Here is a 14111-nt window from a genome sequence, read left to right as displayed (position 1 = left end):
TTTAATGTGAGCTTTATAAAAATGACTGACCTTTACATTTTTAACTTTTTACAGAGATCAGTTAGGGTCCTGCCTGAGAAGAGGAAAGCCTGAAGATTCCACCACTGCCCCGGTCAGCCCAGCACTAGGACCTCAGGGACCAGGTAAGATGTTTTATTCAAAAGTGGACCAAATGTTTTAAGCTGGGATCAAGCTTCGGGACCCAAATTTTGCTCCTAAAATTAAGGAATTAGCAAAAACACTCCAGCAGATAAACAGGCAAAGCAAGCACACAGAACATTCATAAAAGGCATGGTAACTAGCAAACAGGAAAAACATTTAAAGCTATTATGGGGAATAGTAACAGCAGCAAAATGTCCTGTCTGAGGAAGGACAATAAATGAGAAATCTCACACAGCGCTGCTGGCAACAGAACCTTGAACAACCCTTGTCCTGGTGTGTCCTCTGCACCTCAGCGCTCTGCCCATCCCCACCCAGCCCACGCCTGCCTGCTCCACCAGCTGCCGGGCAGGGCTGTCTGTCCATCCTCCAGGACCCTGCCCTGCCACACTGGTTTGAAGCTGCTGCTCACAACACTGACCCCTGCTCTTCTACATACCACACAGACTATGCCTCACGCTTGTGCTCCGTTCCCCCATGCCAAATGCGAGGTCCACGGGCTGGACTTGGCGCCGACGTATTCTGCGCCTTGCAGTGTCCCTGCATATTTACATGCAGGCCGTCCCCACGGTCTTTTGAAAAAAGCACAACTGAAGAAAGCACAAATGAGGAAGCGTGTCTAACAACGGGGGGCCGCCCCGTGACACCGTAGCGGGAAGCCTTCGGTGTGACCGAACCAACCCCAACCCTCCTGCACACTCGACCTTTGCAAGCAGGGCCCCACGCTGGGTGCTCTGGGTGGAGCAGGGGACCCACCTGCGTCTCCCCTCAAGGAGGGTGGCGCCTCCTTTGGACTTGAGCCCACAAACTCCAAGTCCAGTAAGGCCTGGGGTTACATCAACGGCATCAGTAGTTCTCTACTTCCTATCTCATGATTTTCACCATTTTAAAAAGTCAATTATCAATGAAATTACAGTGACTTCTCTCCATAGGTTCTCTGACGCCCGTCGGAGCTTCCCAACTCTAGGCCCACCACTGAGGGCTGCTGCTTCCTTGGGCTCGGCCTGCAGCCCCTGCTGCCTCCTCACCAGTGACACAGCCCTACATTCTGGCCGCTGGCCCAGTCCTGGGGTGGGTGGCAGCCGGGCAGCGGGCAGAGACCCTCAACACTCAGAGCCACAGTGCACAAGCTCCACTCCAGCTTGGAAACCCTCCAGCTGCGACGGGCATGTCACAGAGGCTCGGGAGGACGTGGGCACGTCTACTGTGAGCTGGCCCTGAGGAGCAGCAGGGAGCCTGGCCTCGGTGGGCCGAGCCGGCCTGGTGCAGACGGTGCCACCTTGATGTGGGCCAGGACATTGCTACGTGACTTCCAGAAAGCAGGCTATTCTGAGTTGGGAGCAGCAAGGCCATGGAGTCTGAGAGGTGCGCTTGTCTTTGCCCTTTCACTGTGCTCTCACTGCTTCCCCTTTTCACGACCTACAAGAATGTAGTTGGGGGGTTTCATCCAGATGTAGGCTTATCAGTGAACATGTCCTCTCTGAGAAGCTCCCTTTACACAGAGTGGGGGCAAGGTCAGCCCCTCCTGGTCCATCCTGTGAAGTCTCCCCCTCTCTACTTAACACTCTGTTTCCCTAAACACAGGATATCGGCCCTGGGCCAGCTCATTATTCTTTAGAATTGCTAACCATGTAAATGCTCCCAAGTGTGTCATTAAAATTTGACCTTCTCTCCTAATGTGTTCTCTGTCCGCCTAGCAGCAGAAGGCTGGGGTTGTTTCCTCGCACCCTGACTCTACCTTTGGGTGCGTACACACAATGCCATCTACAGCACCAGCCCCTCGGACCCACAAGAGGCCGACAAGTGATCACTAACACCGGAACAGTGCTCTGTAGATTACACAACATATTATGTGAGTGCAGGGGCTCATGATGAGCATGGAAAAGGGGGGAAAGTAGGAGCACAGCTGACGAGAGCAGCTCGGCACCGGTTGCGGCAGGAGAGACGTGCAGCACAGCTCAGCCCCAGAAACCATCTCCGAGAAGAAATACAAGGCCTGCACTTCAGAAAATAACTGGAGGATGGTGCAGAGGTAGAAATCCAGGAGCAAAGCCAGTGGGTTAGGAGATAAGAGCAGGACGCTGTGCCAGAGTGAGCTGGGAGGCCGAGGGCCAGGGGCAGGCCCAGGGCCGGGGAGGGGCCAGGAGGTGGCATACCAGTCCACTGGTGTAAGGTGAGGGGACCCCAGCACAACGTGGGTGTAAAGAAATGGGATGACAGGGAAAGAGATGTTCAGAGGGTCTTCATGAGTGAAGCCAGGAGAAGTCGGGATTAGCAGCACTCAGGGACTCAAGGGGAGTAGAGAACATTCTGTTTCAAGAGCAAAGGAAGACTAACAGAGCTCATTTTGGGGCCACAGGGGTCAAAGGCAAATCCCTGCCACAGCAGACCTCTTAGCAAGCCCTGCGCGTCTCACACAGATTTGGGATGCGGCACCAAAGAGAGGAGGACTGAATTAAGGGCTGACTGAGAACCAGGAAGGATGTAGGGCCTCAAAACACTGAGAAAGAGCCTCTGAAGTGAGACACATGCACAGGCCAGGCTGCCACGTGAAGCCTGCACCAGCAGCAGAGCTGAACAGAGGTCATATGGAATGAAAGTCAGAATCACGTTGACAAGAAACTTGTTAACTTGCTAATTTATAATTTTTACCTTATCTGATAGGCATGAAAGCTAATAAAATCACTGGGCACCTTCACGTACAGAAACTAGAACTAGTCAAACTCAATGCTTCAAAACTTTTGCTGAAATTAGACAAACTCTTCTCATCAATAAACATCCAAAGGACATTCCAAATCTGTTTTTATTTATAAATTGCATATCTCAGAAAGTCTGGAATAAAATGAAGTTTCAACAGGAAGTCAGCACATTCCCCTAGACCTGCCTGTTGCTAAGACTGGGGGGGGGGGTGAGGGGGGGGCTTAGAAGCTCTAGAGATTGGATCTTGATAGCAGAACTTCAAATGTTCCCATTCTTGCCAAGGAAGTGCCACACTTGGTCTGTGTTTGAAAAGGGGGAGAAGGGTGTGAGGGAAGGGGTGAAGAGGGAAGAAGGGAGGAGGATAAGACAAATTAAATTCAGACCTTTAGGAAGTTTCAGGAAGACAAAACCAACCACAAGTTTAGCAGGACATATTTCTCTGTTCAAAGCTACTCCCCTGGTCCTAAGTGCACTCCCTGGGCTTAAACCTTATATGAAACTGAACCTTCCTACTTTATTTCCAGATCACATTAGTCACTACTGATAATAGAAGTTAGTGCCCGAGTTACAGCAAGAAGAGGCTGGAAGAACTCCATACTGTAAGTCTGGCTGGCTGCTCAGTACCCCAAATGGGAGGGTTCTGCAGAGAAGGGCTCCGCGAGCTTCCCCAAGCAGCGCCAGCTCCGCCGTGACCCCAGGTCTGGGGGCTGCTCCTTTCTCACCATCTCAGAACTTGACTCTATTCTCATTTTCCCTCCAAATTTGCGAACTGAATACACTTCTAATGTTTTACACTAAAACAAAACCTTGCAATATTTCAAAATACAAATGATATGAACATTTGCTGGTATTTTGAAAATTTTATGACGTTAACATTTTTACTTGTTTCTTAAGACAGCTTCAAATCTTTGTAATAAAAATATGGTACCTTTAATCCTACTATAACTTAAATTTTGATTATAAAGTCTTCAGGCAACTCTCCAGTGACTCATTAGAACGATGAGGCATAAAAAAGTTTCCCAGATTCAGACATGTGAGTCTTTTCAAATTTATCAAATTACCTGGAATCGCTCAGCTCATCACACAAAAGAAGTCACTACATAATTAAACTATTTTCTAACCTGAAAGTAATAAACACGCTCCTTTTCATTTTCTGCAATTAGAAGACATGCCACCTGAAAATGTTAATGACTATCGATAAAAGTACTTTACTTAGGTTATATGACTTTTAAATTAACTGATTGATTTGGGGGAGGATTTCACTAAAATAAACATAACTCTAGCTCCTCAAAAACCAAAATCTACCGTACCTTCCTCGTTGCTCTCTTTACCCGGTGAAGACGGCACCTGGAACAGAAGAGCAGAGAGTCACCATCCATTGAATACTTAGATGTGGAAACTAATCGGAAGTTTGTTTTTCATGAAATTATAACATAAAGTTTACACACTACGATTCTCTAACCTGAAAAGAGTAAATATTTCTCTTTGCCTCTTATCATTGATTGTTCTTTCAGATAAACGAATCAGATTTGAGAATCAAGTAGAAAAAGCAGGCTTGAAACCACTTCTTCTGATTAATCCATGGGAGTCACCCAAGGCTGCATAGCTGAGAATGTGGAAAGGACAGGGGATTTCCTTCAATTACTTTTTTGGCTGAGGTCTTGAGAACAAACGTCACACACACCTTCTACAAGTGCACGCACATGCACACACCCACATCTCATTCACTCAGCTGCCACCTAGAGCTTTCCAATCAATTTTCTGTTTATTCCAATGACTGAGTCAATATTCATGGAGCAGACGTGATGTAATCTGTGGTAGACAACTTTAAGTTTTCTCTGAGCTACGAGCTTGTTTCCTAATTAAGAACATTCTCAAACTGCCTTCTCAGGAGAGCCTTTATCCAGAGGAATGCAAGCTGGCCAGGAGCAGAACGGCGGAGACGGGGCTGTCCTCTCCTGCTGTACCTCCTCTCCCGGGGTGTACCACTACCCTGACTTTGCAGCACACTCCTCAGATGTCAAGTTGAACAGTTGCCTTCTACATCCCCCAACATTCACCCGGCATAGGTAAGAGTGGCCTCTGAACCCCCAAGGTCGGAGAAGAGATACAGGAGGGCCACACAACACACACGCCAATATTCAAGTCACATGCCAAACAAACAGACGACCTGAGGATGAAGTGTGCCCATCCACAGCCTTGATGAGCAGACTCTGCAAGGCCTCATAAGCTCCCTCCAGGACCTGGACACTGTACAGATGTCTGGATCTGGCACAGAAAGGCCAGGACACTCCCTCTGTCTCCTCCTGAGTCAGCCTCATAACTACTGCGAGGGTCTCAGTGCACAAGTGCAGAAATCCAGCCCATACACCTGAAAATCCTCTGCCACCCTCTGCAAGGTAACTGAGAAGCTCACGGACCACATGGGGTGTGTGTTTGGGTTTGTGGGTGTGTGTGTGGGGGGTGGGGCGGGAAGCCTCTGAAAACAGGTGTGAAGCTGTCTGAGCAGGAGATTCCCAGGTCCTGGGTAGCCAGAAGGCAATCAGGAATGGAGACTTGGGACCCTGGCAGGGCCATACCTTAAATAGTCTGACCCACAAGAAACACTGGGCAAGTTTTGACACACACTGATTCCACTGTCTTCAATTTCAAATATTTTAAGATTTCTTATAACTCATTTTTTGAGGCATGATTTATTTAGAAGTGTTTTAGTTTTCAAGCAAACTTGGCAAAGTTTGGAGACAATGCTTGATTGTTGTGAGTCAGAGGTAGGTGGGTGTGCTCTGTCGCCTGCTGGGTAGAGCACAGGGATGCTATAAACATCCTACAAAAAACAGGAGCACTCCCACAACAAAGAATGTGCTAGTCCCAAATGGGGTTTATTTCTTTTAATATTTTTGTAATTGACTAGTACCTTTATTATAGTATAGACAGAGAATGCGTGTGATTTGCATGATGCCACCTCTGCATCTTTTGCAACTTTCTGGCCAAACATACTCTGTCTCGTAGTCAAAAGGCCAAGAAGCGATCTAGACAATTTTTGGAAGCATCTGTGTGTATTAGAAAAAACTATGTGATACTTTAATTAATGATGTGTATCTACTGGACTAAACTTATAAATTAGCTCGGGGGATGGGGGTGATGGGCAGTGCATCCAGCCTCTCCGTCCAGTGTGCAGATCTATATACAAACCTTGCTTCTGACACAGTTAGGTTTTCCTGCTTGCAAATAATTCAAACATCGACATTCATAAACACAGCCAATCATTCTTTTCATTATTTCAATTCTCCTTCTAATATCTCCCCAGACCTAACTATGGCAAACTACTTCTGCAGATATTTTCTATTTGTTTTCTGAAAATGCTTCCTAGTAATATTCCTGGGGTTGTTGGTTTTTATTTTATCTTATTGTAGTGATGACCTTCTTGGTAACTGAGTTGTACATGTAGTTGGTTGACTACTCACTGATTTGTTTGGTCATTAAGAAACACACTTGCTTTTGATCAAGTGTGTTTTCAATCAATTTATACTCACCAGAATGTAATTCCTGGAACAGTTCTATTAATCACTCAAAAGATGGGTCCACTTCCTTTCCTTATGTATTTTAAAATAATCTGTTCAGCAATGCAAGTACTTTACCCTAAAATTTCACTTAGTCAACTCATCCCAAGCATTGTCAATATATACATCAAGGTAGCGAAATGTCCACCACTATCTGACCTTGTTCTAACTATATTTCATACACATTTAACATCTGCAGCTCAGTGTCAAGATAACGTTACTTGGGTGTATTTCACGTTTTGTGTGTGTGTGTGGGGGGGGTGATTTTTAAAAACCACTGATAAACCTTGGGGTTATAATTTGTTTCCCTACAAACTGAGGGCTGATATGGTCTGAGCATGATCAAGTTTGATGGATGGCTCCAACACCTGAAGTTATTCTGAGCAACTGAAGGCGAATGAATTGGAAGACCCTGATGTGGGTTCAGTATGTCTCGTGTGGTATAACAGAGAGAGCTGGTGCTCGAGGACGAAGTAATTCTGATTCTGACACCTTAATGTGGTTCTGCATACATAACTATGAAGTCACAGTGCTGGGACCACGAGCACTGCGTTATTACATGTTGATTCTGAGAAAGCATTACTTAAGCCGGGGGCTGAATTGCCAGTGAGGCTGCTGACAAGCAATTTTCTGACTTGCAGATTTTTAATGGAGAAATGGCATATATGGCAAGTTGTGTTTGATATTCAACTGTAATATCTTCACTGAAAAATAAGTGCAGTCCCTTCTTTATCATGAAGCACAATGCAGTTGCCAGACCCTCGTTAAAGCTGGAGTTACTGATCTTATTTCTAGGTTTTGTGCCCAAATCTATCATATCCTGTCTTCCAATTATTTTCTTTTGAAGATAATTATTTTCCTACTAATATGATAGGAAACAATTAAAAAACAGAGATAAAACTTTAATTGTTTTTTTAAATTTTAAGACTCTAGTACTAGTTCTAAATCCAAATCTAAAATAAACTCATCCAGAATGCCTTCCCTGCATCATTCACTCTGCGTCCTCCACCGTCCTCCTCACTATAACCCAAGGCCGTACCACTACTTCAGTCAAGCAATGGTTCCTTATCACATCCAGAGTAAGCACAAAAACTCTTAAAATCATCTCTACATGGTCTTTCATAATTTGCTTCATTTCCACCCCCAGGTGCAAACATTTCTCGTCGTCTCTACCGCCCACTGAAACAGCCAGGGCTTGCCTTCTGTCCCATTCACCGTCCTTGCGCGCCTAGGACGCGAGCTGTGGGGGGCAGGGACTTGTGCCTTTCTCTAGTGCTGCACTGCCAGCATAAGAACCTGACCACAGAGCAGGTGCTGATCAACCACTGATGAATTAGTAAAAATAATAAATTCAAAGCAGCTGGAGGGAACCAATATTTTGTTGTTCTGAAGGAAAGATCTAATTTTTTAAAAATAAAATTTAATTTGTAAAGTGGGATTGCCAGCCTAAGATCACACCTGAAAATACATTACTTGCTTATCTGAATATGAACCTTCTTTTTCTGTGCTGTCTAAATAAATCAGGCATTAATTTGCTAATAAATGCAGTTGCCTCCAGCCAGCATTATCACTAAGACACATAAAAACCTAAGGGTATCGATTTAGGTAGGAAAAGGAAAGCCAAGGAGATAGTCAAGCTAAGTGGAAAAAAAGGTAAAGGCATTATTTAATTTTTCTTCCACTGATACGCACCTGTAATTTTGACACTGGTGGGAAAGAACTTATGGGACCAGAATAGCACAGAGAAGAGCAAATATTACCAACAACAGGTAATGGGGGGCGGGGAGGGGGCGGCATAGGAAAAAGAACATTACGTCCAAACATTACATGGTCAACAAACTTTAGAAAGTTCCATTTAAAAACTCAACTAAGGGCCTCCCTAGTGGTGCAAAGGGTTAAGACGCAACCTAAGAAGCTGTCCGCAGCCACTGCAGCACGAGTTCGATCCCCGGTAGGCCAGGGAGCTACACACATGGAGCAGCAGATCTCTCCTGTCTCGCCTACTGCTCCTCCCCTCAAAAGTGTATTTCAGTCAGCCTGCCCATGCTGTTCCCTGCTCTGTCTCTGGTGAGTCCTCTCACCCCCTCTACACCTCTGGCCTGTACCCCAGTTCTTGTATGCATAGATAAATAAATCTTTTAAATAAAATAAAAACTCAACTAAAGGGATTTAATCCCTTTAAATACAGGGGATTAAATCCCCTGTATTTAAAAAACTGATTTTACTGTTAATTTTTAACTTTATGCTTCTCAAAAGACTTGATATCTTCATTACTATTCTTTCCAGAATTTCTACTAGGTTCCCCCCTAGCAGGTCCCCCGTAACCCCATGATGTTTTTAAAAAGGAAGGACACTGTGGACACTCTTCTTACCGATTGAACTAAGGATCTTGCTTCCTCCTGAGAGCAGTGGAACGGGCTTTCACACATGTGCACGTTTGTGCTATAGAGGAAAAGAGAATTTTATTAAAGAGGGGAAAGGAGAAATCACAGAAAGAAAACCTGCCGGAGATCTCCACACTGACTGTAGGATTCCACTCAACAAAAAAGAAAAAAAAAAAAGACCTGATTGAAAACAAATTAGGGCAATTAAGATTACTGTTCATTCTTTTAGGCAAGATTATTGTGCATTCTTTTTAGCACTACACTCTGCAGAATCAAAAAAATTTTTAAAAGATATTATGCAAATCTAAAAGCCTCCTGGTACAAGGCTCTCAGTCAAATACACTGCACCTTCACTGAAGAGCTCCCGGCCCACAGGATGTGGTGATGTGATAAACAGTGTCTCCGGGCAACGCTCTGGAATTTCCTTCTCAGACAGGTATGAGGCGTCTGCTCAGCCGTGAGAGGAGCCTCTGAATATGAAAATTCAGCTTCACACGGGAGGACACTCAGCAAAGTGTGGACAGCAGGCCCTGCCATGACTATCAGGATGCCAGGAGGTCAAAGGCCTCCCAGTAGGGATGAGGTGCTCACAGCTGCCGCCTGTGCATCCTGGTTCCTGCCTCCTGACCAAACAGAGGCAGCGGCCCTGTCAGACACAGTAAGTCTGACTTTCAGGCATTTCACCACAGGACTCACCAGGTTACGAAGGATGCAGAGAGGCAGTAATGAAGGGAGTTAAAGCCAAATTAAATGTTTTTAATAGAAACAGCGATGAGCAGAAGCTGAATGGAGGAGCGGATCAAATGAAGCATACCCACATCGGCGGATGTCAAGGATATGCTCTGCCCGCTTGGTTTCCGTGAGGACTTAGTGAAATACCTCGGATAGATATGACGAAACCACCTGTCTGGTGAGTCATCTTTTTACCTTTTTAAGAATAAAATTTGAAGAATAAAATTTGATGAAAGTTGGCATTGTCATCTTTTAGACTGTAGTTCTTTTACACAGTCTAGGTCAAAGTAACCTGAAATTTGAAAAACATAAGACTTATAAGTCATATGTTTCCCTAAAGGAAGTCAAAACTGAAAAGAACAAGGTAAAAAGCTGGTAGTGCCAAGTCTCAGCACTGGTCCTGTGGAGAGACCTGGTGTGCACTAAATGTGCCACGTATCTTTCATTTTTCTTCCACTGAAGGGGACACAAGGCAGACATTCCTCAGAAATTCTGGGGAAATGGGGGTGAGTGAACTAGGGAGTCTTCTTTAAATAGGGTTGTCAGATAAAGTACAGGACATCTAATTCAAACTGAATTTCCCATAAACATCAAACTAATTTTTAGGGTAGGTATGCCCCAAGTATTGCATTAGACATGTTTATATGAAAAAGATGTGTAGCTCCGAAATTTAATTTACCTGGGTGTCCTCTATTTTTCTGTTATCGGATAACCTATTCCTAAAGTATTCTCTACTCCCACAACAAAGCAAAAGCAACAGAAATATCAGAAGAGACAGTAACAAAGCCAGCAGTAAATTTTTTAAACTCAGAATAACTTTTTAAATGTCTTAATAACATACCTTGAGGAGAAACTAGCAGAACCTGGGCAAGCGGACAGGCTCTGCCATGGGCCACACGGAGAGGCAGTGGGCAGCGCAGCGGGCAGCATTCGTGGATGGCAAGAATGGGAACTACACACAGATGGGTGCAAGAGATGCCCCAATGTAGGACGTGAGCTCACAAGCCCCCGTTAGTACTCCTCCATAGGCTCTCACGTTAGCATTTCATCAGCCAGCTTCCTTACTGACACAGGTTTAGTTAATCTAGTATGATCTAGGCTGTAACATGCTTTTCTCAGGATTTAATAAAGTGATTCTTACCGTGAATGATTGAAAGTGTAATAAAAAGATTATCAAGAAACATATTTCTTTCCTCTGTATTGGATCTTCTGTAAAAAGTTACTACTGATTTATATTTACTTACTGATTAAAAAAATAAACACAGCTAGGATATTTCTAGATGCTGGAGGTCCAATGCCACCCTGTAGGGGTCTGGCGCTCAGGCTGTGACTGGGCTCTAGGGAGCGTGTAGTCACTGAGGCAGGCGCCCGCTATCGATGGGCAAGAGAGCCTGATGAAGACAGTGCTTCCTGTAGCACCTGCCTTTTCACAAGACACTAAACACTGTGCCCTAAACTGTAAGGCCGAAATACACTCTTGCTAAACAAGAAAAGCAGACATAAGCTGAGTGCAAAAGGTGGGCAAAATCAAAAATGCCAATTGAGCCTGGCTACACCTAAACACCACAGAAAAGTGGATCAGCCGACTAAATAAACAGGATTACCTGCAAATATTAAACAGACACATGAAAGATGAAATTTACAGGCCAGCAATATAGAACTTTAGGAAAGAAAAAAATTAGCTTTTTCAGGATGCACAGTTTCGAGAATCCTTCGAGACCAAGCCTGAGATGCAGCTCTGTCAAGGGTTTTCATTCTTAAGCAGGGTAAGGAAAAAAGACTAGAATGAATTTAAACTGACAAAAATGACAGCAATTTTGGACCATAACCTCTACAGCCTGTAGAAGGAACATGATGGTGCAGTAAAAAGAAACAATTGCAAGACCTAAACAATTTATATAAATGAAAATATGTGTGTGTGTGTGTGTGTGTGTGTGCACTTTAACTCAGTAAGCACTAGTGCTAAGGCACAAACTCAGTTCACAACACAGGAAGAACACACCCAAGTGCCCACAAGGTAGGTCCAGTGAGGAGAGCACGGGGAGAATGGCCAGAGCGGAGAATGGCCCGGAAGACACAAGCGTCCAGCAGAGCTGGCACCAAGGAGCTGTGTGTCCCTGAAGGAAAGAGGAAGTTTCCGGCAGGACCCAGGTTGGAACAGGAGGTCTGGACAGACTGACTGACAGAGACAGCAGGACTATATTCTATCATCAAAGAGACCCACACAAGAGGTCTGTAAGCACAAAAGGATAACCACATTTGTATTTTTCAAATACAGCACTACATAGAATATATTATACAGGAGTGCAGTTGCAATATAAAATGATCTATGAGTACAGAAATGATAAGCAACTGAATTAAAAGTTTTATAACTAGAAGGGCATTTGAGAATCAATCAAAACTTGAAGAATTCTGAGAACAAATAATCACAATAAATAATGGTTAGTGAAATCAAATAAACTGATAAAATAAGACACTTCTGATTTCTTTTAATAATGTAGATAAATAAACTCTGCTTGAAGAGAGGGTAAGAGGAATTGAGAAAATCAAGTCTCAAGAAACTATAGTTGACCCCCATGAACATAACAGGAGTTAGGTGCCAAGAACCAAGGCTGACCTCTGACTCCCCAAAACTGGCACAGCCCGCTCTGCCAGGAGCCTTCTCCAGCACAGGGGATGGCCCAGTGACATGGGTTCTGTGTGTAACAGATTGCACTTGGTGTACCCTTACAACAGGGCTAGAGGAAAGAGGAAGAAATCGAAAGGGAGAGAACACACATTTTCAGTTCTGGACTACAGGTACTAGAACAACTGTGTAGACAGGGGTCGACTGTCTATTTCTCCCACACTGGTGTAAAGTTACTTTAGGAAAGAATAGAAATATTGAAATTCTTCCCATTAAGGGAATATGTAGGTGGAAGTAAACAATGAAAGAAAAATAAATATTAACAAAACTTATGTGATACACAGGGTTAAAGTGTCAATGGGGGCCTCCACGGTAGCACTGTGGATTGAGCATAGCGATGTGAAGCTGTCCGCAGCCTCTGCAGCACGGGTTCGATTCCCGGCCGGCCAGCAAAATTCCCACATGATGCGGCAGACCTCTCCTGTCTCGCCCGCTGCTCCCCTCAGCAGTGCTTTCGGTCCATCTACCTGTTCTGCTCTGGACGCTCTGTCTCTAACGAATCCTCTCACATTCCGATGCCTCTGCCATACACCCCAGCTCTTGTATAAATAAATCTTTAAAAAATATACAAATGAATAATTTTTAAAAATTTTAAAAAATAAAGTATCAGTGGATGAATTTAATCCACAAACGGGTCCTGTGAACAGAAGATTCCCTACTCAAATGAGGAAATAGGTATTTGTTGGTGCTGAAACAAGCACTCAACAATGCACCCCAGAGCCGCACAGGGGAGCCACCCCAGGCTGGCCACTGCAGGGCAGGGGGGCAGGGCACAGGAACAGGCAGCTCAGGATATGCTAAAAATTTTTAAGCTAAAACAATTTACTTTGCTGTGTTCTTTAAAAATGCATTGGTCAAGAGGTTTGGAATGTTACTTCTACCTCCACTGGTGTGGCCTTCCTTGCACAGGCAATGAATGGCTCTGGGCCTTAACTTCCTTAGATGTACAATGGGGGACACAGGAGACCACGTGAGGGCTAATAGGTAACATATAAGACACGCAGAACCTGGGGTGTGCAGAGTCCAGTAAGCATCAGCACCCCCATGAAGGAGGCCCTTACCCCAGCCAGGAGGCTAGACAAATGGCCCAGCACTTAGCAGTAATGCCCCTCCTCTGGCTGAGAGTCTGCAGCTGCACAGGAGAATTCTAGCAGGCTGCAGGAGACCCACAAGCGGCCTAGAACTGTCAACTGAGGAAGCAGGAACACAGGCAGGCCCCGCAAGGCAGCAAAAGCTTCTCAGTGAGCGCCACAGGAAGGACGCTTAGGTAAGTAAGCAGGCAGCAAGCAAACACTCTTCAGATGATCTTGTCTCCATGGGGGAGCTCCACCACTAAAAACTGATCATAAACAGCTCGGTCTGCCTGTCACTGGGACAGCCATGCCTAGAAAACTTCTGTTGAACCCAGTTTTGTTGTTAATAACTGTACAATTAAAGTAATACTTACCTAAACACTAAGACTATGCTTAAAAAACCAAACAGGTAAGAATACAGGGAAGTGACATCAGTGAGTGGACAGCGTAGTATGCCTTCAGGCTGGGAGGCCCAAGCACCCACGGTAGGGGGAAGGCCAGCCTCTCTATGACCTGGCTGGACACTGCCTTAGACTGGCTGCCTTGCTCCTCACTCCTCTAGCAGCTCCCAGGGTCTCTGGTCCCCCAGACCTCACGATCAGCCAGGGCTCTGTTCCTCTGTGCTGACAGCAGGCCCTCATAGGCTTGGCTCCAAGAGTGCGGGGGCCTGGACTCCTGGGTCAGGAGGGCACAGGGACTCCGCCCCACTCCATTCTCCAGACACCTGGCACTTTGCTTCCTGCAGTCAGGCTCACCAAGGGCAGCTGCTTCTGTTCCCAAACCACTGTCCGAGGGACTGAGTTCACAGTGTGGGCAG

The 14111-nt window shown here is 45.2% G+C and overlaps 1 protein-coding gene across 8 annotated transcripts in view; it reads right to left on the bottom strand.

Annotated features, from left to right (window-relative positions):
• Positions 1-14111, bottom strand: part of PPA2 (inorganic pyrophosphatase 2) — a 119134-nt gene that overhangs the window by 29232 nt on the left and 75791 nt on the right. For 3 of the 8 annotated variants that reach the window (XM_037509596.2, XM_037509597.2, XM_037509599.2), the window contains 4 exons: positions 10377-10487; positions 8792-8861; positions 4170-4206; positions 2936-3158 (listed from right to left, as the gene is read on the bottom strand). In XM_037509596.2, the coding sequence (XP_037365493.1) occupies positions 3118-3158; positions 4170-4206; positions 8792-8861; positions 10377-10487 (259 nt within the window). In that variant the 3' untranslated portion in view covers positions 2936-3117. Of the gene's footprint in view, positions 1-2935; positions 3159-4169; positions 4207-8791; positions 8862-10376; positions 10488-14111 lie in introns of those variants that run through there. The other 5 variants (XM_037509602.2, XM_037509601.2, XM_054694593.1 and 2 more) reach the window with 3 other exon arrangements.

The sequence above is a fragment of the Talpa occidentalis genome, unplaced genomic scaffold (assembly GCF_014898055.3).
Source record: "Talpa occidentalis isolate TD23 unplaced genomic scaffold, MPIMG_talOcc4v2.1 talOcc4.13, whole genome shotgun sequence".
In the NCBI taxonomy this organism is placed as follows: domain Eukaryota; kingdom Metazoa; phylum Chordata; class Mammalia; order Eulipotyphla; family Talpidae; genus Talpa; species Talpa occidentalis.
The sequence above is the reverse complement of the archived record's forward strand: the minus strand, read 5'-3'. Positions and strand labels throughout refer to the sequence as shown.